Source organism: Pygocentrus nattereri, chromosome 23, assembly GCF_015220715.1.
Source record: "Pygocentrus nattereri isolate fPygNat1 chromosome 23, fPygNat1.pri, whole genome shotgun sequence".
Taxonomy (NCBI): Eukaryota; Metazoa; Chordata; class Actinopteri; order Characiformes; family Serrasalmidae; genus Pygocentrus; species Pygocentrus nattereri.
The window spans coordinates 13,876,685-13,902,760 of record NC_051233.1 but is presented as its reverse complement, the minus strand read 5'-3'; the positions used below and the strand labels follow the sequence as shown (position 1 = coordinate 13,902,760).

The 26,076-nt window shown below is 39.2% G+C and overlaps 1 protein-coding gene across 3 annotated transcripts; it reads left to right on the top strand.

The window, feature by feature from the left end:
* The first annotated feature begins 441 nt into the window (after nucleotides 1–441).
* pkn3 (protein kinase N3) lies at nucleotides 442–25,672 on the top strand. 3 transcript variants are annotated; one of them, XM_017701683.2, is made up of 22 exons: nucleotides 442–751; nucleotides 4,044–4,320; nucleotides 6,606–6,760; nucleotides 8,509–8,638; nucleotides 8,979–9,130; nucleotides 10,876–11,095; nucleotides 11,862–12,041; nucleotides 12,982–13,091; nucleotides 14,061–14,204; nucleotides 14,464–14,539; nucleotides 15,476–15,692; nucleotides 15,918–16,020; nucleotides 16,116–16,177; nucleotides 16,694–16,763; nucleotides 16,856–16,947; nucleotides 19,516–19,692; nucleotides 20,023–20,085; nucleotides 20,178–20,254; nucleotides 20,407–20,549; nucleotides 21,604–21,711; nucleotides 23,499–23,579; nucleotides 23,686–25,672. In XM_017701683.2, exons 1-22 carry the CDS (start codon nucleotides 731–733, stop codon nucleotides 23,884–23,886), a joined length of 2,859 nt encoding a protein of 952 aa, XP_017557172.1. In that variant the 5' UTR covers nucleotides 442–730; the 3' UTR covers nucleotides 23,887–25,672. The 3 variants fall into 3 exon arrangements, with proteins under 3 accessions (XP_017557172.1, XP_017557173.1, XP_037389382.1); XM_017701684.2 differs by lacking the exons at nucleotides 442–751; nucleotides 4,044–4,320; nucleotides 6,606–6,760 and adding an exon at nucleotides 7,345–7,776; XM_037533485.1 differs by lacking the exons at nucleotides 442–751; nucleotides 4,044–4,320; nucleotides 6,606–6,760 and adding an exon at nucleotides 7,346–7,520.
* The last annotated feature ends 404 nt before the right edge of the window (nucleotides 25,673–26,076 follow it).

Below are 26,076 nucleotides of genomic sequence, written 5' to 3'. Positions count from 1 at the left end.
TTTATGAAATATTTATACTTTACTCGAATACTATTGAAACTGAATACCTGTAATGTTACTTTCATTCTGTTACATTTCATAGAGAAAAAAATACTATTATTCCCTACTTTTTCATTTAGATCGTCAAAGTGCCTAGTTTTGGCCTCAAACGTCCAGTAAAATATAGCTTTGGGTCTACATTTCCATATTTAACTGAGTAAGATTTTGAGGAAGTACTCATATCTCCTGCAGTTTCTTTCTAGTTTTGTCCCGTGTAAAGGCGATGCGAATGAAACGTATCGGAGAAAATCAGCCTGACTGGTTCGCTCCTCCCTCCGAGTGCTCTGGTTGGTCACTGCCAATGATTGACAGATGCATTAGTCAATCATATGCAAAGCAGCTGTCAGGGGATTTTCAAACCTCAGGAAAAGAGGCGAAAAACTTCCCAAAAGTACCGGTCAGTCGAAACGACGCTTATCAACCTGTGTCTCTTATCCTCCAGCCGTTTGAAACAAGTGGAATTATTCAGCGACTATTCATGGATTTGTTGAATAGTGCGATTAGGATTTAAGTTGACGTGTCGCGGTGTTTTCATTTGTCACTTTCAACGTTTAAATGTGATTAAATCAGCAAGGCGGCTCGGCTCGTTTTCCTTCCCGCAAAGCTCGCTAACGTTACCTCAGTCAGGTGGCTGGTCATTCAGCGAACCGAAACTGCCTGCTTTCTTTGACTTTTTCCCCTCATACATGAGATGGCGGGTGCGACACTTCAGGTAAGAGTAAATAAATAAAGTATTTGGCTTTCAGTTTGAGGGAACACTGACAGATGTGAAACAGTTCTGCAAATGTGTGGATATTGGACGTTATTAGTTAACGTTAGCGAGCTGGCTAGCTCACCTAGCTTAGGTCACCAAAGTTAGCTGTTAGCTCTGCGATGTTGACGTGAATGTGTGAAAGCGGATCAAACTAATAAAAGTGTTTAGAAATTTCACTCTTAAGGTCATGTTTCAGTCGAGAAGTGACTGGTGGACATAACTCGGAAATGAAATTTAGTCTCGAGTTCGCTTAGCCAAGAGAATTTCTCAACTTCATAAGAAGCTTAAGAAATCACCGCCTTCAGAGAAAACATTTTCCAGCTTGGTAGGATTTTAAAAACACACCAGACGTGACCGTACGCGGATTTTAAAGGGACCCATTCCTGTTCCACTAGAGTAACCATTTTTAAAGTAATGGTGTTTGTATTTGTCAAGAAGTAGAGTCATCGTTAGGTTGGGTAGCTTCTTGTTCAGATTTTCAGGTTGGGCAGGTTTGACAGGGCTTGGCTTCCTCTTCTACAGGTGCATATTGTTGAATTTAAGATTTCTTTTCTTGACTTTTTAATCTTTTCCGGCAGCTGTTGAGTCAAAGGGACACTGTCTAAAAGCAAGCTAGAAGTCAACCTTGAAAGTGATATTTACTTTATGTTTATTGACCCCAGAAGACAGTGAAACACTTCGCGATGAGCCCAGCTGGGCCATGCATGTCCTACACATTTGTTGGATTTTATTTTAAGGTGAAGATTTTCATATGACTTTTGTTTGAGTTTACCTATTGGTTGATTTGATACTGTGCCTTTAAGAATGATATGTAAACGTCTGTTCTCTGTTCTGACTGGTTGCCCTGTTTTGTGCCTCATTCATTCCAGGATCAAACACTCCTCATGACATTAGTATGAATGGGTGGGCCAAAGTGCTATAGAAAGATTAGGCAGATATATTGCTAATATGTAAAATCAACTTTACAATGGGCTGTTTAGCTTATTTTCTATATATGGACTTAGACCTTCTTTTGATGATAAGGACTTGCTGTTGGGATAGCTGTATTTCCTTGTTTTCCCATTTAGTGAACATCATTTCAGTTTAACTTGTTTTTATCTCTAAATGCACATGGTTGTGTTATGGTTTGACCCCTACCATGCTCAAGCCTGGGGTCTAATCCTCTTTTAAGAATGCTAAATGTAGAGTGTCATTGCTCTGTAAAGTCTGCAGTTCACACAAAGCCAATAATGCTGTGGTTTAGAATGTTTTGTGTTATCAGCTAGTTTTGATATACCGATTACTGATTTAGACTAAAGTCAGTGTCCCCAGCTGGAATGGACACACCACATTAGGCACTCAGATTTAGCCTGACCTCTTTTGCTTCATCCTTCCTTTTAAAAGCATCGTCATGGGACCTATGGAGCACTGTGCGAATCCTTCTACCATATCTGGTAATGATATCCTGCAGTATCTGCCCTATGTAGTCTGCTTAAAATGATTAGCTTTCTCTAATTTGTCTAAATGTTAACCTGATCCAGTGGGCAGGTTTTTTAATGTTTTTGGTTGGTTCATTAATTATTTAATATGTTTGCAGTCTTTTTTTTTTTTTTTTTTATCAACTTAGGTGTCACACTTCCATTATTGGCTAGTGGACTTACTCTAGGTAGTATTGATGAAATTGATTGTCACATTTTTTAAAATAGCATGTAATCAGACAATATTTGAAGTTAGTGAGTCCATGCTGCCTGAGTATTGATCCTTGATCAGAAAATAATCTCTTACAAACCTGACAGTTTGTTTTGATTGGACTGTTTTGTTCTGTTTTCTTGTCTTAAAGTGCCATTAAAGGAACCGTCCGTTGTGTTATAAATGTTAACCAGATGGAAAAGAGATGTCCAGGAAGGAAGCTTATATATTCGGTTGTTTTTGTAATGGATTTAACGCTTTGCTTCCAAACAAATTTGGTGAACCCAGTAAACGACATATATTGCAGTTAGTTGTCAGGCCCTGGATCTCAGGAGCTGAACCATAGGGCTGAACAATTAATTATTTTTATATTTAAAGAGCAGTGTGGAAAAGGTAATTATTGAATAGTGAGAGCTGCAATTTTAATGATATCCATATGTTGTTCACATTATTTAAAGGAGAATTAAACTTTTTTTCCCCCCCATTTCTGCATAATTAACTCACTAGGATGTAATTCAGTGTCATTCAGTGTAGTTAGGAACTGGGTTGTGATGTCTACATGCTATTTTATTTATGGTCCCAATCCACCAATCTATAAAAAAAAATAAGTTTTAGGCCAAAATCATGTTTCCAACTGTCATAAGACAATATCTCAGGCAACAGGTAACATATTTGTGGGGGAGCTTGAAAGATCTTAAAATGCCCCAGAAATCTGGTTCCTATCACCACCACACAAGTTCCTCTAGAACGGGGTATTTCCCAACAAACCAGCCTTTGTTTACATTTTTAATGGTTTTATTTTACAGTAATGTAAAAAATCCATGGAATTACCTTTGATGACTTGGAAAAATGTAACCTCACAAAGAGGTTGTGAACTGGTTGCCTGACACTACATACAGCGCTGAAGCCCAGAAAACTGAATGTGCTGACAAAGTGTTGCACCATTATAAAAACTAATACACTACATGGTTTTAGCCCTGATTTTTCTCACAAAGTTTTAGGACCTGTGGCAACAGCCCCCTTTTGTGTAGCATATTCTTTGCTAGGGGTGGAAAATATGAGAAAATTGCATTATTTTATGCAATAATTTTAGGAAAGTCATTGCACTTGTAATTTTTAGTAATGTTTTAAAAACAATTATGATACACATTGTTAATCATGAAAAATCATGTGTTTTTACCAAATCACCCACCCATAGATACTGATACAACCACATAATGACACGCAAATGATAAATGCTGTGTGGTGTGAGTATAGCTATTCTGAGATTTTGAAATTGTGTAAGGTCCACAAGGCATAATAAATGTTATATATCATGGATAATGCTTTATCTGTCAAATATATGTAAATATATTGCTTAAACTGAATCAATATAAAGGTTTACTGGTATAGACAAAAATAAATAAATAATAAAGTGGAACTGGTTGAACCAACTCGGTGTAACGTGACTAACTAACTAACTAAGGGCCAGGGCCGTTTACCTTTTACAGTGGGCGCTAAGCATTTTCAAGTGAAGGGTTTGTTGCAGAGTAATAGAGAACCATGAATGAAGTTTCTGTTTCCTCCATTCGTTTTACTGCAGATTGGCTCCTTGCGGGGCCTGGCCGAGGGCGACCTCCTGGACCCAGCGTTTCAGCAGCGGCTGGAGGATGCACGTGCCCTGCTGAGGCAGGAGATCCAGCGCGAGTTGAAGATCAAGGAGGCAGCAGGGCGGCTGCGGCAGGCCGTCACCAACAAAAAAAATGCCGCTGATGTGGAGGGCCAGCTGCGCGCCTCCAGTCGCAAGCTGGAGCAGCTCCATTGGGAGCTCCAGGAGCTAAATGCACTTGCAATGGCCACGGAGAAGGAGACTGCCACGGGTGAGAGGGTTACTGTTGTGGTGGTGCAGTGATGTAAATTTTCTTTTATTTCATAAATTAGAATTTGCCAGTGCTATAAATCTGTAAAATCCTCCATTCTGAATCCCATTTGAAGTATGAAGATATTCTAGCTGCTCTTCTTTCTTGTTATTATTGTTGTGCATGGTTTGCATATATTTTTCCATGTTTTTTATATTTACAGCTACAATCCATGTTGTCAACACATTTAATATAAACATAACTTGCAAAACACATTGTGATAGATGTGAAGCCCTATGAGGCGATGTTTTAAATTAATCAACAACAAACCAGTACAGCAAGCTGATGCCTCAGTAACACCTAGAAACCAACTTTAATCAAAAGATGGCAGTATTTGAACACATTTAAGATGATTGAAGTCTACAGTACTTATTGCTTGAACACTTCCTTAACTTGTGAAACAGCACAGGCAATGCTAAGCAATAGATTGGGAATAGTGATGTGAGTAAAAATATGTATTTCCTTACTGATGAGGATTATAACGTTAATAATTAGAATACATTGTCACTATTACATTCAGTGGAGTTGAGTGGCAAACATTTCCTGTCCTTGCTCAAAGCGTTCTGTAATCACTCTGCTGCCGCTCCACCCTGGGTTTTCTTTCCCACTCTTCTTTCGCATCCTTGCTCACATGTCAGAGAAACCCCACTCCATGTCCACTCCGTGTGATTCGTTTTTAAATGCAAAACTAGTTAAAACGTGCTGGGCCACAGGATTTTTTCAGAAAGTTTAGGCTTGAAGCAACTAGCGTTCATATACTAGAAAACTGCTGAGGCTAAATAAACACAAATGTGTTTACCATCATCTTTTTTATCATTTGCGCAGCTGCTCCGTGCTCTGAGCAAAATCATGTTGCTTTGCTCCTCATCCATTCTGCACCACCCATATACTCTGGTGGGGGTCCAGATGTCTGAGACTACTAGTGATAATACTCACATTTTGCATTCTTTTCCAATTTAAAGCCCTTATATGAGCGTGTTGTTAAGGACATAGGCAGAGAGCACATGGCTGATGTTAGAACAAAAGCTCTGATGCTTCTTTAACTAGGATAAGTACTCTTTTTGATGTTGGCAAGGTCCAGAAACAGTGAAAATAAATTTATCTGATCAGTTATTGTGATGGCACATCATCTATGGAGGAGAAAATACTACCTGTAAAAAGATGATGTTATCATCAGCATCAAATTTTGTACTAATGTTTTGGGTTTTTTTGTTTTTTTTTGCTCCCTGCAGTTAACTGATTATCTGTTCGTTAACACATATCAAATGTCCCTAATCTCAGCAAATGAAAATTGAGTTTTTATTAGTTAAAGGTAAAGGCAAAATAAAGCAGAAAATGTCATTATTGAGACACATCATAGGACTTAAAAGCATCATAAAGGCCTAACTTCTGACTGGTGCCCATGTAATACCTTTAGAGGGCAGTGGAGAGTAATGTTTGTTTATTTGAGCTCCACCTATGTCAATCAGTATGGACATCTAAGTATGGACAGCTAAAAAAACAACATAGCAAATTGTACAATATGGCCACTTTAAGCTTGTACTTTTTTTTGTTCATTGTGTGTAACTATTAAATACAAATTATTAACTGCAATTATTTTTGTATAATTAAAATAATGCATAATTTATATGGCAGTTAATTGTCAGGTAAAATGCCATGATCGTAACAGACCCAGTGGGGGCTAGTTTTTATTGCAAAACACTCTTGCTATACATACATGAATGACCAGGCCTGTCAGCGAGCTCATTAGATATTTATATTCATAAATTAATTGTGACCTGTTTCTTTGCAACAATTAACCAGTATGCAAGACTCTAACAATCAACAGCAATATATGACTATTTATTCCCTGTGGTAAGCATTGCTACTGACATTTAGCCCACTTCAGCAAAGACCACGGGTACCAAAAATAGAGCATTGTCCATCATTTGGATAATGTGTTTTTTGTGATGTGAAGATTCTGGCTTGTAGTGTGTTCACCTGCTTTGTGTCTAGAAAAAACAATATACTAGGCAGTGCTGCTTTTGTAGAATTTGTGGTCTAAATATGATTACAAGTAGTTTAATTACTGTCAGTATTCTACAATAAGTGGTTTTTAATACAGTGATGTATGCATAATGATGTGATCCAGTTGAGTCTTGCATGCAGATTTATGTTGCAAAGATGTTCATGGTTCATTTATGGTTTTTGACCACAAATGTCTGGTGAGTTGGCTGAGTTGGCTTTTTTATGACTGCTTTTCCCAGATACTGCCACTTCTCCAGATCCTTGCCACTGGGAAGACGCTACATCTCCTCTGGCCAGTCGCATCCGCACTTTGCAGAAACAGCTCACCATGGAGCTGAAAGTGAAGCAAGGAGCCGAGAACATCATCCAGACGTATGCAAACAGCTCGGTCAAGGTGAGGAGCTCCTGCAGCACCCCTCCCCCATGTCTACCCTCCTTTTAATCCACTCAGTAGTTCTAATTTAATACCCATGCATTACATTTCAGGAAATCACCCATTTTTTCCCTATACTGTGGATTCAGTTATGTTATTATAATTGGCCCTGTCTTTTAGCTTGGGCTCTTGCCAGAAAATATCCCCCCTTTCTCTGAAGGCTTTACATTCCCCCTCTTCCCTCCTCCTTTAAACCCCTTTTAGACTGATGGACCCATGACCTCTAGCGTGGCTGAGATTGTGTTTTACCATGTACTTCTCTCAGCCAAATTGCCTTAGAACGCTGTGTTCTTGCAGGCTGTGATTTATGATGCTGCTGCCACCATCCTGGAAGCAGACAGCTTGAGTAACAAGCCCGTCGTCTCTCACATGCATTCTGACACGGTCTTTCTCATACACACACGTGCATGTTAAGGGGAGGATGCAGGCTGGTTCTGATTCGGTTTCTCTCGTGCTGGGCTTGGCGACAGCAGCAGGGCATGTGACCGAGGGCCAACCAATGCCGTTGCGTTCTGGTCTGGGCCAGCCAGGCTGGGCAAAAACAGCAGCAGTACTGGCACAGAGATAGCTAACTCTTGTGGAGAAAGAGAGGGATAGAGAGTGCGAAGAGAACGAGTGAGAAAAGGGGATGTGCAGAGGCATTTGACACAGAGAGAGAGAGAAGGAGCGAGAGCACAAGGAAGTGAACAGGATGCAAGGACACTAAAACAGTAAGGAGAAGGTGAGAAATGGTTTGTCGGGTGCTGATGAGGAACACACTGCGGGTCAAGTGGAAAAGGCAATGCCTGAGGTCCAAGCACAAACAGACCAGCAGCATGACCAGGTCCGACTAGGGGCGAGAAAAAGACCTTGACCACAAGAGAGAACGTCTGATGGGGAGAGTGGAAGAAAAAGATGTCCTACAGCAGTGTGAAAGTCCACAAAAGATGACTGATGAGCTGTTAAACTGCCTAGAGCGGGGGAGAGCGCTGTGGACGGTAGTGTTTTTGTGCTTGCTTTCAACTTGTGTCTGCTTTGTGGGGTTCTGGATGATCAGCATTGTTTGTCATAGGGCTTTGGGTTTTAGAAGGTGAAAGTGCCTTGCAAAGCCTAGAAGTAGAATGTTGTCAAGTGACTGCATGTCCATTGTTTACATTACCATAGTTCTTAAAGCTGCATTGTTTAATGTTCTAAATACTGCCCCCTACATGCCATGTAGTCAAAACAATGCCTCTGTCTCTACAGAGCACTGATGCTTCATGTCTCTTATCAGTGACAAACCTTGAAATGGATTTACGCAGTGTTTCTATTCTAGCTGTGCAGCTTTAAAATTAGGTCTGTGTTGCCATAACATGTTGTTTTGCATGACTGCTCATAAAGTTTTGCTATAAACATAAAAATAGCACAGTCAGGGTTGTTTGTATAATATGTGGCTGGGTTTGCTGCACACCTGGATTGCTGTTATAATGAATGTGATCACAGGAAGAGATGTGAGGCTATAAAAGGCTACAGTACAACTGATCTGCTGGTCATCATGTTACTGAAGGAAGGTCAGCTTGTGCAGCTTGTGCTTTCTGACCTTATATTGTGTGTCTCTCTTTTTTTTTTTCCCTTTCTCTTTCACCTGACTTTCTCTTATAAACACACCCTATCTAACGCTATGCTCTATCACTCATACACTTTGTGTCTTTATCTTACTTTCACTCATCTGTCAATCTCCCTCTCTCCAGGATCGAAAGATGCTGTCCACAGCCCAGCAGATGCTGCAGGATAGCCGGACCAAAATTGAGCTGCTGCGCATGCAGATTGTGAAAGTGACCCAGGCCAGAGAGGGAGAGCGAGAGGCCACAGACCAAGATGGTGAGCAGTCACCAACATGGGCAGACATATCTCATATCTTAAAACGCTGTGTAAGAAAGCCCAAAAATAGTTAGTGACCGTAAGGCAGATGTAATAAATGTAGGTGGAGGAGGTTCCTCAAATTCCTTCAAGGCAGGGGTTCAGCAAGAGGGTTGTTAATAAAGATGTTTCTCCAGAACAGGCAGATTACTTCTTAAATAACCTCCCATTGCAAACATACATTGAGTTTCAAATAGTAAATTCCATGCACCATTCATAAGAGTTATTGCCGGTTCTGTTCTCCAGACAAGTCCAGGCATATTATGTTTATTAATCTAACATGTGGTCTTCATGCTTGCAGGCCGGCCCGCTGAGACCATCAGTCCCCTGGAGCTGAGGATGGAGGAGCTCAGGCACCACCTGAGGATTGAGGCTGCAGTAGCAGAAGGGGCCAAGAACGTGGTGAAGCAGCTCGGGGGACGCAGAGTTCAGGACCGCCGTGCACTGGCTGAGGTGAGAAAGCCTTTTATTTGTTGACACTGATTTAAACTAGTCCACAGCATTCATTACAAAGAGCACCAACAGCTTCTTTACAAAGAGAGCATAATTAGGCTGGGTTAATTAGTTAGTGTAGTGTGTGTGAAACAATAGATTTTGTAGTATGCTGAAACAGTAAAAGCACAAAATAAAAGGTTATATCATCCAATACATCTCCTTCTGTGTACCATGTTGCCTTTTGTGTCTTAATTTGTACTTGGATAATGATGAGTTGCGTAAGTTCATGACTAGATGCTGTTAAAATCTTTCTCCGATTTGGATCTTAAGTCACACTACACAAAGAGAAGCTTTTTTTTTCCAGTTGTCAGCATAGCCAAAACGTTTCTGCTGTGTGGGCCAGATGTGAATTTGTGTGTCAGAATTCACCAGAGCTGAACCTCAAGTGACAAAATTCACTCTAGAAGTCAGTGATGACTACTGAAATTCATGTCATTTTGTTTGTTAATTTTCACAGTGAAAACTCCTATGTGACTGGACCAAGTTACCAAGGGATCCTTATATGTAAAGCTTAGTACAGGGTATAAGAGTGGACAATACATCGCTATTACAATAAATTATCTGTTGTTCTTTTTAGAGAGTATTGTTGGTAAAGTAAAGAACATTGATCAACTGTATGATGCCTGTACAAAAAAAAAAATATATATATATTTAGATAGATAGATAGATAGATAGATAGATAGATAGATAGATAGATAGATATATATATAGATATATATATAGATATATATACAGATATAGATATTATAGAGAGTCTGTAAACCGCAGCTTGTGTATACTGACTACATAAAACATATAGTAGGGGTTGCATGACTTCAAAGTCGACAGTTATGTGATGAAAGTCAAGTCAATGTTGACTAATCACTGATGACATTGTGAATAAAACAACAGGAGAAGGAAATGCTTTGCAAGAAGCAACTTTAAAGATCTGACTTTAAAAATCCATGACAAAGTCCACAGGTCAGTAGAACTTGATGTACCTTTTGCAATGAGCCCTGGATTACATTGCTAGCTCTCAGACAACTGGAGATGCAGACCCCAGAATCTCGCAAATTTGTGTCCAACATTTGGCGCGCCCTAGGCAGCCTTGCCAAGACGCTTGCCTGTGGCGGATGCTCAGAGAGCCAGAGAAATTTAGAGTGCCGTAACGCAGCAAGAGTAACTTCCTTTGAACTTCACAATATGCCCACATGCATTATGCCTCCTCTCCAATGACACATGAGTTTTTATTGTAGTCTTTAAGAAACTGGATATAACAACATCCAATATCTGATTTTGAAGCATTGTAGATCGTCAGATAAATGATAGAAAGAAGCCAAGCTCCACAGGGCAGTAGATCATGATCTGGCCTTTACAACAATCCCTGGATCACATTGTGTCGCTTTCAGACCCAGCAATACTCATCATCTGTTGTCTTCTCTGAGGCGTCCATGTTGTTAGCGTCATAATCATGACAAGTGAGTAGTCGATATTGAGCTTCAAGCATCATCGGCAAGCAGTATAGTAGATGAGTCGACTAGTCTTTGGAACCCTGCTGTATTCATTAATGGCAGCACCTTTTCTTTCATAAGCTGAACGTTGTAGAAGACACCCACCCCCCAACAAAAATGAGGGGAACTGTTTCACTACTAGGTTCAGTGTTTTAATTGATGTAAATCCATTTGTTTGTCCAACATCTGAGTAGACTGAATTTTTGTGTTTAGGCCCAAGCCCGTTTGCAGGAGTCCTCTCAGAAGTTGGATCTTCTGCGTCTGTCTTTGGAGCAGAGGCTTGGAGAACTCCCCCATGACCATCCTAAACGAGGTGCCATTAAAGAAGAGTTGACTGTTGGTGCCTCTCCTACTGTTGGCCTGCAGAAGGATCGGCAACACTCTTCATCCTCTGCATCCTCCTCTTCGTTCTTCAAAGCAGCAAGCCTTACAGGTAGAAGCACTGTGTTCTTGGCCAAACTTGAACAGTTCTTAGCTTGGGTGTACAGTTCTCAGAAAATCTCTTAATTGGTGTGTAACAGGAGTGCCCAAATTTTTTTTGTCTTGGGGAAAGAAAATGCTGTGTTTGTGGTGGGCTGAAGGACAAAATGACAAAATAATATACAAATAAAGAATCTAGGTAGGTTTGAAATTAAGTTTTAAACATTACTCTCTCTTTTGTTATTTTGTAACTTTGAAAATGCCATTTTGGAAATGCTGCTAAGAATTTAATGAATAATATATTGTATAAAACCCTGTTTGTTTTCTCATTGTGTGTTGGGATGGGATTAGGTTAACTTTCTTACTGGTCCAAATCAAATTTCCTCACAGGCCAATTTTGCCAGCAGGCCATATTTGGGGTAACCCTGTTAATAGAACCTATACATTATGTATGATGTTCATTAAACGTCAAAAAAAAAAAAAAATCACACTCCTATACAAAACACAATTTAATTTTTTGTTCTTCCTCAAAGGAAGGTTGAAAAGCTCTTTTGGGAACCAAAATATAACATTTTATTTAAACGTCCCAAAGAAACCTTTTTTGCACTTCTATTTTTAAAAGGTTATAGGTGTTCTTGAATACTGGAATTGAGATTTTAATATAATTATATTTAAATACCAAAATAAATTACCATTGTCATTAATTGTGGATTATTGGGAGTATTAGTAAATGTGTGAATTATGTGTACAATCTTTACTAAGGGTGTTTGTTTGTGTAGGTCGGCTGGAGGTTAGGCTGATGGGTTGTCAAGATCTGTTGGAGTCTGTGCCAGGCCGTTGCCGTGTGTCATGTACCTCCACTCCCGGCAGCCCCTCTGAGGCCAAGTCCCTGAGGATGCGGACGGGCCTGTCCACACGCAGCACCAATGGCAAGACAGCCAAGACCGATGATCTGTCCAGTGAGTCCATAAGTCACATGACTAACCTGGAATTCCATAACTACTGCAATTGCCATTGAGGTCATTTTGACACAAGAGAAAATACTAGACAACAAAGGCTGTTTTTAATGGATATTTTAATAGCTTTGCATTCCTTAACTATATTCTGTAATCTGTTCCATTGTATTGCTAATGTTTTGTTCTATTTTGACATGTTTTAAGATATTTGCTAGTTTTTCCCAGCTATTTTGTGAGGTAAATCAGATGAGGTGAGTTGGCTGTGGAATAACTGGTCATATAATAACATCCACCTCTCTAGCAGGAAAAATGTCCAGTGTATATAGTCAAAATAATAATAGTCATGCAAGGTAGATATTCCTCAACTTTTTTTGTACTTTGGAATATTGGTTTCATAACAATGTTAGGCTGAAATATACACTCATTTAGTAAAAGTCAGGGAACAGTAGATATATTGAGCGATATATTGTCAAAACTATCACATCATACTGTCACATTACAAACTATCACAACATTTCAAAACGGTCAAAATCACTACATCTGCCTTTCTAGTGTTAAAAAAAAACAAAATATTTTGCTTTTAACTTTTACTTTGAGAACAATTGCTCAGAATAGGTTTTTTTGTCTTCTTGGTTGCTAAAATCAGAGTAAGGTTAGCAGTTAGCAGAGTCATGGGTTTCATGGTCGAGTTGGTTTCTTTAAGTTGTGCCCAGAACAAAATGATGAATTGGAAAGGTATTGTTATATTTAATAGGAAATAGACTAGTGCATATTTGTGTTTTTAATTACAGATATTTTTTAAAAGTTCTGCGTAATTCAATCATTGAGATGAAAAAGCATCATTCAGAATAGCTTGATGTTAAATGGTTCATAAATCTTAAATCTGTGGAATTCTCGTTTAACAGACATCTTGTTTCTGTACGTACTCTGTCCTTCATTGCAGCGGAGATCAGCGCAGTGTTGAAGGTGGATAACCGAATGGTGGGTCACACACATTGGAGGCCTGTGGGTAAAGAGGCTTGGGATCAGAGCTTCAGCATCGAACTGGAGCGGGTCAGTGATGAAGAACCCCTACATACATACCTGCATATGTAAATAAATAAATAAATACATGTATTTATTTAGCAATAGCTCAAGGGTTCACTCGCTAAACCTGACAAAATACCACTGAGGCTTGAAGCTGATGATTCTCAAATGTTACCAAGGAGATAAAGAAGTCCAATTGATAAACGTCCTGTGCATTATCAGACAACAAAAATGCTTGTTGTGACTAGACTGTTGGCAGCTAGTGCTGGTTGTCTGTAGATTTCCTTTGACTTCATCAACACAGCTTTGCTAGTGCTAGATTGCTAGTGCAATCAGCCCCTCCAAGCCTTCCACTCTCTAACTGTAATCCATAACTAATCCCCCAACATCACTCTAATCTTTTACTTGCCTTGGAGGCCAAGCACGGCGCCTGAATCTTGGCCAAGGCTGCCTTCAGTTCTGGTTCCCAGGGATTGTCGTTGAAGGTCAGCCTCAAGTTGATTCGGTTGTATCTGCTCAAAATGAGAACATGGTTTTTTCTATCGGATATGGAGATGTTAGAGATGTTGTACAAGTCTTTACTCCAGTGCTTCACTAAGAGATGGAGTTGTGACCTACTGGGGTGGAGTTATCTCCTGCATATTGTTTTAATATTACGTGCATCTAGCAGCTTGTATATGTCTTGTATTAACAGAATGTATTATACATTAGATCTGTTTTATTGCATTAATCCTTTATCGCAGAAAAGTCCATTTCCAGGCAAGTTGATTTCAAGTTGATGTTCACATTAACAGAATGCATCTTCATGTTTCTGGTTCTTGACATATGCATTGTGTAGTAATTACATATTCTTTCCTTTGCCTCTGTCAACACATTTTTATTGTGTTTTATTAGAGTATAGTATAGTAATAATAATGCGCCTACATGGTACACTGGGCTGAATTTGAAAAATGAGCCAAAAGGTTTTATTCACATGAGCTTCTCTGGCTCTTCTAGTCACGGGAGCTGGAGATTGGCGTGTACTGGCGAGACTGGAGGGCCCTGTGTGCTGTAAAGTTCCTTCGTCTGGAGGACTTCTTGGATAACCAGCGGCATGGAATGTGTCTTTACCTGGAGCCCCAAGGCACATTGTTCACAGAGGTAAGAGCGCATATTAGCTTTAAGCTGTTGGCTGAGGGCTTTAGCTTGTATTTATTTTGATATGTGGTTGGTTGTTCAGCATTACATGGGTCATATTTATCTGAGGCTTCAGCATGTGTCGGACTGCATATATTAATTAATTTAGTAAAGTTTACGAAGTCTGAAGTGTTTAATTTGTTTCCTTCAGCAGTTTGTGGTATTCTTCAGAAATGAATCAAACGAGAGCTGTGTTGAAAATCCTATATTCGTTTAATTGCAGGTGAGGTTCATCAACCCGGTCATTGAGCGACACCCGAAACTACAGAGACAGAAGCGTATATTTCCCAAAGAGAAAGGTACACTTATAACCTATAAAACCTGGGGCATAAATGTCCTATAAAACAATAAAGCAGTGACTAAATATTATAAACCCGTGAAAATACGGGCTGTATAACCTAAAGTGAACAAATGCTGGGCTTTCTGCATAAATAAAGCTTTTAGATCACTAGATCTCAATCTGAGGGTGATTTAGTTCATGGAACTATGTGTGATCTAAACTTAGGCCTACAATACTATTTACAATGCACCATCATCTGACTACGCACCCAGACATCACCAATTAATGATACCATTGTGGGCAGTGGTTTTAGCTAGCTTCCCAAAAAAAGGTACAGAAAATGAAGTGTTTTGACAAACGGACAAAATGTCAGGCCTTATTCAGTACATACACTACATACACTACATTCAGTACATACTTTTGTGCATCTTAAAGCTGTGGATGGCAAGTTTTCAAAAAAGGCATTCTTTCATCTGGTGGCAGTTTTAAACCAGTTTTTCTTTTGATGGTGCTTCAGTATGAATATCATGCATGTAACCATTTTTCCTTGAGTAAGTAAAAATTTGGGTAGCAATTTCTAGCCAATTATCTTTTCAAATTGCCACAGGGGTGTAAAAGTAGCTACTACAATTGGGGGAGTGGTACTGGTAGCTAGCAACCTAGTGACTACCTAATTACTTTCATTTTTTTCTTTACATATGAGAACAATGAAAAACAATTTTTAGAGCATTACAGGATTTAACAACGCTACATCTGCAATTTTCAACATGATGTGAAGCACCTTGTACATGGCATGTACCTCTCTCGCTCACTCAGTTCAGCAGGCAAAATACTCTCCAGAAGGGGGCATTCTTAGCACTCAGTTGATGCTTTCTGTTGTGTGATTCTTGTGGTATCAAGTGGTATCAATGAGAATTTTCCATTTTTCAAATTTTTTTTCTTCTTTCCCTAAAAGGTAAAAACTTCCTACGGGCGGCACAGATGAACATGAACTTTGCCACATGGGGGCGCTTAATGATGAGCGTTTTGCCACCCTGCAGCAGCACCATCACAGCCATGAGCCCACCACTGGCTGCCTCTGACCTGCCCTCCCCTCCGTTGCCTGTTGGACCTGACCCCATTTCGCCACCGTCTGCGGAGAAAAGTTCCATGTCCAACCATCCTCCTCCAGGGTAAGATCTTGCCGCTTTTTACAGCCAGCATTAGTGGGGTTATTTTAAGTACTGTCATGGTGGATCTGTATGACCTCAGTAGTCTTGGTTCTACATGTTTTAGGTCTTTCTGTAAATGTCCAAACCAAGCTTAATCCTTGTCTTCTTTACAAGAAGGTTATGGCTTGCTGTGTTGATGGTCTACTAATTTGTAATCACTGTGATTCTTTTATTGCTTACTTACAGAGGCTCAGCAGTTGTCAAGCTGAACTTCAGCGAGGAGCGACCTCCTAAACCCCCACGCCTCTACCTGACAAAGACCCCCTCGTCAGACAGCCCAGTGTCCATGGTAAGCTCCTACACATTGATGGATGAAATGTATTGTTCATATCCATCATACTTTTAAAATGTATGATTTTTGCATTTCGTTCCCTTCTTCTGCAGAACTCCAAAGAGAATTCTTATGACGATCCCCAAAGCAGAGCCGTGCATCAGCCTGCGCCCAAGTAAGCTGCCAGTGGCATCTGTCAAACAGTTTAAATCGACTCTTTAATTAGGCTTCTTCCTCACTCTTTGTCTCACTCATGTTCACACATTCCCTCTCCTACATTTCCATCCAACCAAGTACTGTCTTTCTCTCGTTTCTTATAGGGTGTCTGCAGGATCTTACATTTAATTGAATTAATTGAAGTTAAATTAATTTAAGGTCTTGAACGTTTATACTGTTTCTTCCATGTATTGCCTCGTCTTAAATGTGCAAGAGTGTAATGCCACTGGATTTGTAGTTTTGTATTTGTGCAGTTTGGATGTATTTATCTACAATTCAACAACAGTTGTGGCAGCAAAATGGTTTGCCCTAGTGGTCTCAAATTAAAACTGGTATTGGAAAGGTCTTGCATTTATTTTGTCTAGTACATGGTTTTTTTTTTTTTTTTCTTTCTTTCTTTCTCATTGACATCTTTCCTCTGTCTGTTCAGACTGACTGACTGGTTTGCCCATGTCTTCACCTGCTTCTCTTTCAGAAAAAAGGAGTGGCTTCAGATGGAGGATTTCAACTGTATCTCCGTCCTTGGTAGAGGCCACTTTGGAAAGGTACAGTTTCAGCCCTCAGCTTCTCGTTGCAGTGTTAAGACTGCAGCATCCAGATGCATTGATGCAGAGCCTTTCTGTCTGTCCTGTTGCAGGTTTTGCTGGCGGAATACAAGAGAACAGGGAAGTTGTACGCCATTAAAGCCCTGAAAAAAGGGGATGTAGTGACACGTGATGAAGTTGACAGGTGAACAGTGGTCTCTTTATTTAGTACCTGAAGGAATACCAAAAATGTTAACACTGCTGATGGAGAGTTGTGTAAATTAAAGGGGCATTCTGAACTTTAATTAGAGTTTAATGTTATTTTTCATGTTCTGTACCACAGCATTGCATTCCTCAGCCTCATCAGTTTGACAGAATTCACCATTTATTTACATTTTTGTCCATTTATGTATTCTCACTACAGTCCTCAGCCATTGCGAATCCTGCCACAGCAGTAAAGAAATTCTGACTACTCACCATATTAGAAGATAATAAATGCAGACATGATTTTCAGCTTCCTTAGCAAAAATGTCAGCTGTTTGGTTTTCTTCTGTATAGCGGGAAAAATTGCCTGCCTACAAGTGTCCATTCCAAAGGCCTTTTTTCAAGCTTCTCCCACATTCTAAATGCATTGCCAGAAGGGAGTTTTTCTGTTCTTTAATTTGGAAAATCTTACTCAAGAGACTTAAGTGTCATGAGACCAATGTAGGTACATTTATAACAGTGGTTACATTTTTATTTCTGTTGTGCCCCTTCAAGACGCTAGTAACCTTTATTTACATTGTTAGTTTTATTGAAACAGCAATATGATTTATTTTTTTATTTAAAAATTTTTTTTTTTATTGAATGTAATTTCACACGCAGAGGCTTAAAAAGAAGGTCCGGCTTAATGTTTCGGTCTCAAATACAAAATGAACATTAAAATGACGAAGATATGATGACAGTAGTAGTTCATTTACATCATTTGAAGACCTGTCCTTACTTTTTCAACTTGCAATCATTAGATTCATCCACTGGGAGAAGTGGTCTGAAGCACAGCAATCATTACAAAATTTTACAACCCCAATTCCAGTGAAGTTGGGACATTGTGTAAAACATAAATAAAAACAGAATGTGATGATTTGCAAATCCTTTTCAACCTATATTCAATTGAATACGCTACAAAGACAAGATATTTAATGTTCAAACTGATAAACTTTATTGTTTTTTGCAAATATTCACTCATTTTGAATTTGATGCCTGCAACACATTCCAAAGAAGTTGGGACAGGGGCATGTTTACCACTCTGTTACATCACCTTTCCTTTTAACAACACTCAATGTGCCACACATTTTCAATGAGAGACAGGTCTGGACTGCAGGCAGGCCAGTCTAGTACCCGCACTTTTTTACTATGAAGCCATGCTGTTGTAACATGTGCGGAATGTGTCTTGGCATTGTCTTCCTGAAATAAGCAGGGATGTCCCTGAAAAAGACGTTGCTTGGATGGCAGCATATGTTGCTCCAAAACCTTTATGTACCTTTCAGCATTAATGGTGCCTTCACAGATGTGCAAATTACCCATGCCATGGGCACTAACACACCGCCATACCATCAGAGATGCTGGCTTTTGAACTTTGTGCTGATAACAATCCAGATAGACCTTTTCCTCTTTGGCCCGGAGGACACGACGTCCATGAAATTCCAAAAACAATTTGAAATGTGGACTCGTCAGACCACAGGACACTTTTCCACTTTGCGTCAGTCCATCTCAGATGAGCTCGGGCCCAGAGAAGCCGGGGCGTTTCTGGCTCTCGCTTTGCATGGCAGAGTTTTAACTTGTACTTGTAGATGGAGCAGCGAACTGTGTTCACTGACAATGCTTTTCTGAAGTGTTCCTGAGCCCATGTGGTAATATCCATTACAGAATGATGTCGGTTTTTAATGCAGTGCTGCCTGAGGGATCGAAGGTCACGGGCATTCAATGTTGGTTTTCTGACTTGCCGCTTACTTGCAGAGATTTCTCCAGATTCTCTGAATCTTTTGATGATATTATGGACTGTAGATGATGAAATCCCTAAATTCCTTGCAATTGCATGTTGAGAAATGTTGTTCTTAAACTGTTGGACTATTTGCTCATGCAGTTGTTCACAAAGTGGTGAACCTCGAACAACTGAGCCTTTTAGGGATGCTCCCTTTATACCCCGTCATGACACTCACCTATTTCCAATTAACCTGTTCACCTGTGAAATGTTCCAAACAGGTGTTTTTTGAGCATTCCTCAACTTTCCCAGTCTTTTGTTGGCCCTGTCCCAACTTCTTTGGAACGTGTTGCAGGTATCAAATTCAAAATGAGCAAAATTTTGCAAAAAAACATCTTGTCTTTGTAGTGTATTCAATTGAATATAGGCTGAAAAGGATTTATTTTAGTTTTTAATTATTATAGTTTTTATTTATGTTTTACACAACGTCCCAACTTCACTGGAATTGGGGTTGTACATTATACATTTCCACCAGAAAGTTCTCCAAATCCTTAAATCTTACATAGCATATGTAAAGACTTGTTAATGTATGCTATGTTTACAAGCCAGGAAAATTTTAAATGCAGCAATAAGTGATATTCCTGGTTTGATCAAATAGGCTACACATGTATGTCCCTAATATTGACATTCAATATGATGCCAGTGTTCTACTTTTGATGATTTTTATAAGATGAAATATTCACTCAAAAGAAAACTGTACTACCATTTCTACACCTTTTCTACTATTTTTATATTTTGCATGTTCTCCACCAGTTTGATGTGCGAGAAGAGGATTTTTGAGACCATTAATGCGTCCAGTCACCCGTTTCTGGTGAATTTGCATGGTTGCTTCCAGACGTATGATCACGTGTGCTTTGTTATGGAGTACTCGCCTGGGGGAGACCTGATGACCCACATACACAACAGCATCTTCACTGAGCGGCAGACCCGGTATGTTACACACACACGCGCAGCAATTCTTGTATGCACGTGTGCACACTGCCTTTCTCACTATCAGTTTAGAATGCTGTTCTTCCATACATATGAACATGCACTCTCATGGACAAAGCTTGTATTTTTACCTGTTCACTCCTCAGTGCATGGGTTATTGTTCATAAGCTGGTGGTACTCTAAGGGAAAACCGTACTACTTTTAAATCTTCTAGTCTTAGAAACACTTACAGATCAGTCACCAAAATAGGCCACACTCACCAAAATAGACCTGTTGTATCTACATCTGATTAAACAAGCTGACTTAATGCTTTTCTTCTGTTCTGTTCAGGTTTTATGCAGCCTGTGTACTTCTGGGTCTTGAGTTTCTGCATCAGAACAAAATTGTTTATCGGTAAATATTCCGTTTACGTTCTGTGATAAGAACAAGAGCTCCCAGTCACTTTAACATGCACACTAAATTCAGTTTATTTATTTATTAAATAGGGACTTAAAACTGGACAATCTGTTAATGGATGCTGATGGCTTTGTGAGAATAGCAGATTTTGGTCTTTGCAAAGAAGGTGATGTAAAATATTTCATATTTTGTTCTACTGTTCTATATTACATTCATAAAGGCTCATTTAATCGTGATACTTCATCAAAAGTAGTAATAATATATATGTTAAAGGAATGACTGACCCTGTTTAACATTTTGATATTTGTTTTTGTTCAGGTATGGGGCACGGTGACCGTACATCTACGTTCTGTGGCACCCCTGAGTTCCTGGCCCCTGAGGTTTTGACAGACAGCACATACACACGTGCTGTGGACTGGTGGGGCCTTGGAGTGCTTATCTATGAGATGTTGGTGGGAGAGGTCCGTTTAAGAGGTCCAGATTAAGATCGGGAAGCATTATGTCCCAATAAAGCCTAGAAACTAGCCCACTAGCATGCTTCACTGTAGCTTGAAATTTTTTAAACACTACATGATTGCTGTCCTTGCATTTAATTGCCTGGCTGACGTAGTAATTGATCACATACCACAAATATTGCCTAACTTTTACAGCACTGGGTTATACAGTGCAAGTGCACATTTGCTTACTAATAGAATGAAAAAATAGATTATGACGTAAGTTGCATATGACTTCACTAAGTGAATAAAAAACAGAGATTTTTTTCACCAGTGGCATGCCCCTTGAATGCTATTTTGACAGGACTTAATGAAAAATTAGTCCATTTAGCCTATCAAACAAGACGTTTAAGCAATCAAGTCTCCCTATTTAATTAAGAACTGCAGTGTTTTAAAGACTTATGTTGCTGTTAATGTAAATCTCACACGTTTTCATAACTTTTGAAATGGATTTTCACTCTGAGCTGCACAGCCTCATCAGCATAACAGTTCAACTGCAAAATGTTGATTTCACTTGCTATGTTTTTATTGATTGATTTGCAGTTTAAAAATCTTGGGGATCTGGCTGTGATGGCCCCTGGGCACCCCATAGCTACCTGGATTTCCACATTAATGCAGGCTATGTTATACAGCAATATGATCACCATATATTTGTGTATGATGTGCAGCCATTAGTTTTACTACTCTGTTTAAAAGCTGTTGAATTTTGTTAGAGTAGTGAGCATCAGCTATGTTTCTTTTGGTTGTGTCAGTTTTACAGAGCCAGTCCACAGAAATAAATGTTAAAATAAGTGTTGGAAAAAATACATTACACCAATTTAAGGTGTAATCATTTTGTTAAAGTCTGAAGAAAGAATTCTGAAATTTACCTGTGATTGATTATACTTTTCTTTTATTCGATGATGTGGGTATGAAGGCTTAATCTTAACTATTATAAGCCAAAAGTGTTCCTCCACTGGTATCTGACAATCATGATAATGGTAGTGACTCATCTTTCTATGCATCCGTTTCTCCCACTCAGTCTCCTTTCCCAGGAGATGATGAAGAGGAAGTGTTTGACAGCATAGTGAATGATGAGGTGCGCTACCCCAGGTTTCTCTCCCCAGAGTCAGTCTCTATAATCCAGAAGGTAACTCTTCACTCACTTTATTTTTTTTCATAGGAAGAAACCACTGTAACAGAAAAAAACTGAAGAAAAATATATGATTCTTCAGTAATGCTCTTAAAGTCCTCTGCACATTTCCTTATGTGTTACAGGTTTAGTGAACCTGAAATATTAAAACAGTTTACATTTTAAATTTTACATATTATTTTATTGAAGTGGAGCAGATTTGCCGTTTTTACAGAGATTTCAGGCACTCATGCCTGCATTCTCTCTCTTTTTTTCTCTTTTCCTTCCTTGTTACCCACCTACCTACCTACCGTGCCCCTGGCACGTCACTATTTGCATGAGCCAAGACTTAAAACTTTGTCGCAGCGTCAAGACAAGAAAAGGACTGACTTAAAACCGCCGTCTTGACCACCTCACACTAAATGATAGAGATGACATGAGCCCAACTCGACTGTAACAAGACTCTCATTATTTTATTCTGACATGGATATTTGTCTGCAACAGTGAAATTGTTTGAAAAGTCGTTTGGTGTAAGGCCGGCATAAGGCGTACGTTTTTGCGTTAATGGCAATTATTATAATCCTTCTTGACCCATTTTGCTGTCCTTTGTTTCACTATTATGTAAATGTGTATGACCACAGCCATGATTTATCAGGGGGGGATGTGAATTTGAGGAGAAACTGGATTGGATGCAAAATCGGGGGTTTCTGTACATTCTTACAGTCCTGTTGAAACTTTGTCTTTTCCGAAATTCTGTAAAGCTGCTTTGTGACAACATCCGTTGTAAAAAGCGATATACAAATAAAGTTGATTTGATTTGATTTGATCGTCTTCAGGCAGAGGTTCACAGGACTGTCGGAGGAGCTTGTTACTAGCACCTTACTATTTGTAATGGGTGTGTTTAAAGCAATGAAAGCACTGAAAGCACTGAAATTGAAATGTGCAGGGCAGTTCTCTGCGCCTCCGGTTACATGGTCAGTAAAGCAGGTGCTTGTAACACATACAAGCTCTCTTCAAGAATCAGAAGTCACTTCAGGTAGAATTCTCCTTGACCTGGTTAGCAAGTGTTAAAATGTCAGTAGCGGCCGTTGCTATTGCTGCCTCCGCATCATTAAACAAGCAGCTAGCTCTGCTCTACAACTGACAAAGTTTAGACTCGTCACTTCCTCCTCAAATCCCACGCTCAAAAGTTCCTTCCGATGTCCTTTTGATTGACAGCAAACCTTGATGACAGTAAAATGCAGTTGCAAACCGGATTGCAGTTGCATTTTTGTTTTGGCAAAGCTGAAGCGCTGCAATGCAATTTCCACCACAATATGTCAAACCAACAAGACAATGTAAATGTAATGTGAAAAGGATTTAGCTTTTCCATATTAACTTTAACAGACATTATACAAAAAATGATATTTGCATTATGTTTTGTATTTTATTTTGTATTAGTTTTAAATAATACAAACACATTGGAAATGCAATTGTAAATACACAATTAAATTAGCATTTGCAAATTTGCATTTGAATTTAAATAAAATCTAGAATATGCTGGCATGGCACGAGGTTCGAGATAGACCTGTTATTCTCCATTTACAGCTAATTTCAGTTCCATGTAATAAAGCAGATCAAAATAATACACAAAAAATCAAGTTTTAAAAACAACTAAGCAAAACAAAAAGTACTTGATGCTGCTGTAATACGACAACCCTATGTGCGATGCAATCAGGTGTTGCTACGTGGTGCTAAATAGGTTGTCTTTTATGTTGCCTGATGGTCCAGTCATTCATGTGGTTTGTGATATTGCCCCCCCCCAGCTACTGCAGAAAAACCCAGAGAAAAGACTAGGTGCTGGAGAGCACGACGCTAATGAAGTGAAAAGACACTGGTTCTTTAAGGTGACTGTTTCCATCCATTCAAAGCTTCTTCTATAGACTATATAGAAAAAATACACCATCATACAATGTCTCATTCATGTTTACTTGTTTTTGTAACTGCACACAGGGAGTGGATTGGGAAGCCCTGTTAGCCAAGCGAGTCAAACCTCCGTTCCTGCCCACCATCAAAACAGATGCGGACGTGAGTAATTTTGACGAGGAGTTCACGCGCCTGAAGCCCATGCTCACCCCTCCTCAGACACCCTTCTTTCTCACAGCCGAGCAGCAGGAGATATTTGCAGACTTTGACTTCTCCTCACTGCACTGACCGCCTGGGACTTGAAGGATAAGCAGTTGTGACATATCAAGGCTCTGTTTCCTATCTTGCTTGTGCTATCTTCCTTTTTTTTCTATTCTCTCTCTCTCTCTCTCTCTCTCTCTAACTAACTACCTACCTATGCAGCGAAACCAAGTAAAGTTGAATCAGTGTTACCCTTTAAACTCTGTGTGCCGTCATGCAACTTGAGCTACACCTGAGTTCCTTCCAAAGCCAATAGAGACCTGCTCTGAAAAGAGAAAGAAGGTGGAGCAGTGCCTGCAATGACTCACATATTACCAGAACACTGCTACTCTGTCTCAAGAATAGAGGACCTGTTATCACTGTGAGTAAGCTAAGCTTTTACCTGCCCTGCATTGATCCTGATTGGTTGGTATGTGTAGGTGTGGATATGTTTAGCTTGTCTTGTACTGTTTATTGCCTGCACACTTTTATAATACCGCCCCCCCCCCCCCCCAGTTCAGTGTACATTTGTGCAGCATTGTCAGTGGTCTCCCAGCTTAGCACAACTTTGAGGTACGGGTGGTGATGCTTCATGATACTTCTTCAAGATACGCCTCAACACTTTCTACATGATACGCACGTTTCATTTTTCAGGTTTGAAAAGTTGGATCAGTGGGGAAAAAAAACTATTCAATTATTTTATTGAGTGATTTGCATACTTTGCTGGGCTAATTATGTCCTTTGTAACATAGCATGCATTTCCTCAGTAGTCTTTAAATACTAACGATATCTATGATATTGTGACATAAGGTATCACAATAACAAATTTTGCCTACCCCAATCTTGCTTGCTTGAAACTGAACAGTTAAGGATTGTGTGAACAAACAGCGATTGAGACGGTGTCCTTGTCTGGATCTCAACTTTTAGGGATGTACAAATTAATGCAACTCTAAACTTTTATATGCACCTTGAAACAATGAGATGGAAGCAACTAAATGATGATAGTGACCAAATGCTTGTTAAACAGTGGATCGAGTGCTTGGAATTTAAGCTCCTAGAAACTTTGGTTCATCTGTACGCTGTGTCGGGTGTATCTGTGTCAAAGGTCTGTAATTGAATACATGTGGCCTGGCAGAGTTGATGCATCAAGTCTCGTCTCTTAACTGGCTTTGATCCACATCATTTTCCAAATGAAAGCAATGCTGGTCCCAGTTGCCTTCTGTGTAGTCTGATCCAGAAGCCTTCACTTATTTTAAAAGTAATATCCATGTTGACCAGGAGGACAACTTACCAGCACTAAAATGACCCCACCCTGCCTGTCTGCCTGTCTGTCTGTTCGTTGTCTGTGCACTAGCTTATTGTGATAGACCTCAAGTTTAAAGGTACAATAGTTTTTTTTTACATTCAGTTTGTTACTTTGAAGTCTTGAAGCAACTTCCATTTTTAGCCCTATGTTAAAAAAAAAAAAAAAGGTTCTCCTGGATCAGACTGACATGGCCTTTAAGCTCTTTGTATCGGTAAACTGCACAGAACATATTCCCACTAACACTCCATTAAATTCATTTTATTTAACATTTTACATATTGTACCTTTAAGCCATCTTGGCTAATAATTCTGTTCTGTCTAGTGTTCCAGCATGGTAGATATAGCGCATTTACAGTGTATCTACACTATTTTAAAGCAGCCGAAGTGTTGAATGAAAACAACTGTAACATGCTGTAATCTAAACAGATTCTGTGTTTGTATTTACATATGGGTCATTATGAAGAGTTCTGAAGTAATGGTTTACTACTGATAAGTTATACTGTGAGTAAAAAAAAGAAACACTAAAGTATTTAAATGAGAATTGTCCTTTATACATGCCAAATGAAGGAACAAAAAATATAATGGAAGGGGATGAATGTATTTTCACAAATAAAAAAAAAAAATGACCATGTTTTGTTCAGTTTATTGAATACTGACATAGCAGGTTAATCCTTTCAGAATCAACACATAATTGCATGTCACTAAAACATTGCATAAATAACTTGATCGAAGCGGCAGAAGTCAGAGTTCAGCACAAACACTGAGACATGGAAAAACAAAGTGCAAATTCAGTGGAAGCAATTCTCAGTAATATTAAACAATTATTGCTTATTCTTCTGTCAATATTTTATATTGTACATAAGACATTCTAATCATTTTATCTAGAAGGGATCACACAGTACAGACTGTATTGCACTCATTTAACAAACATTC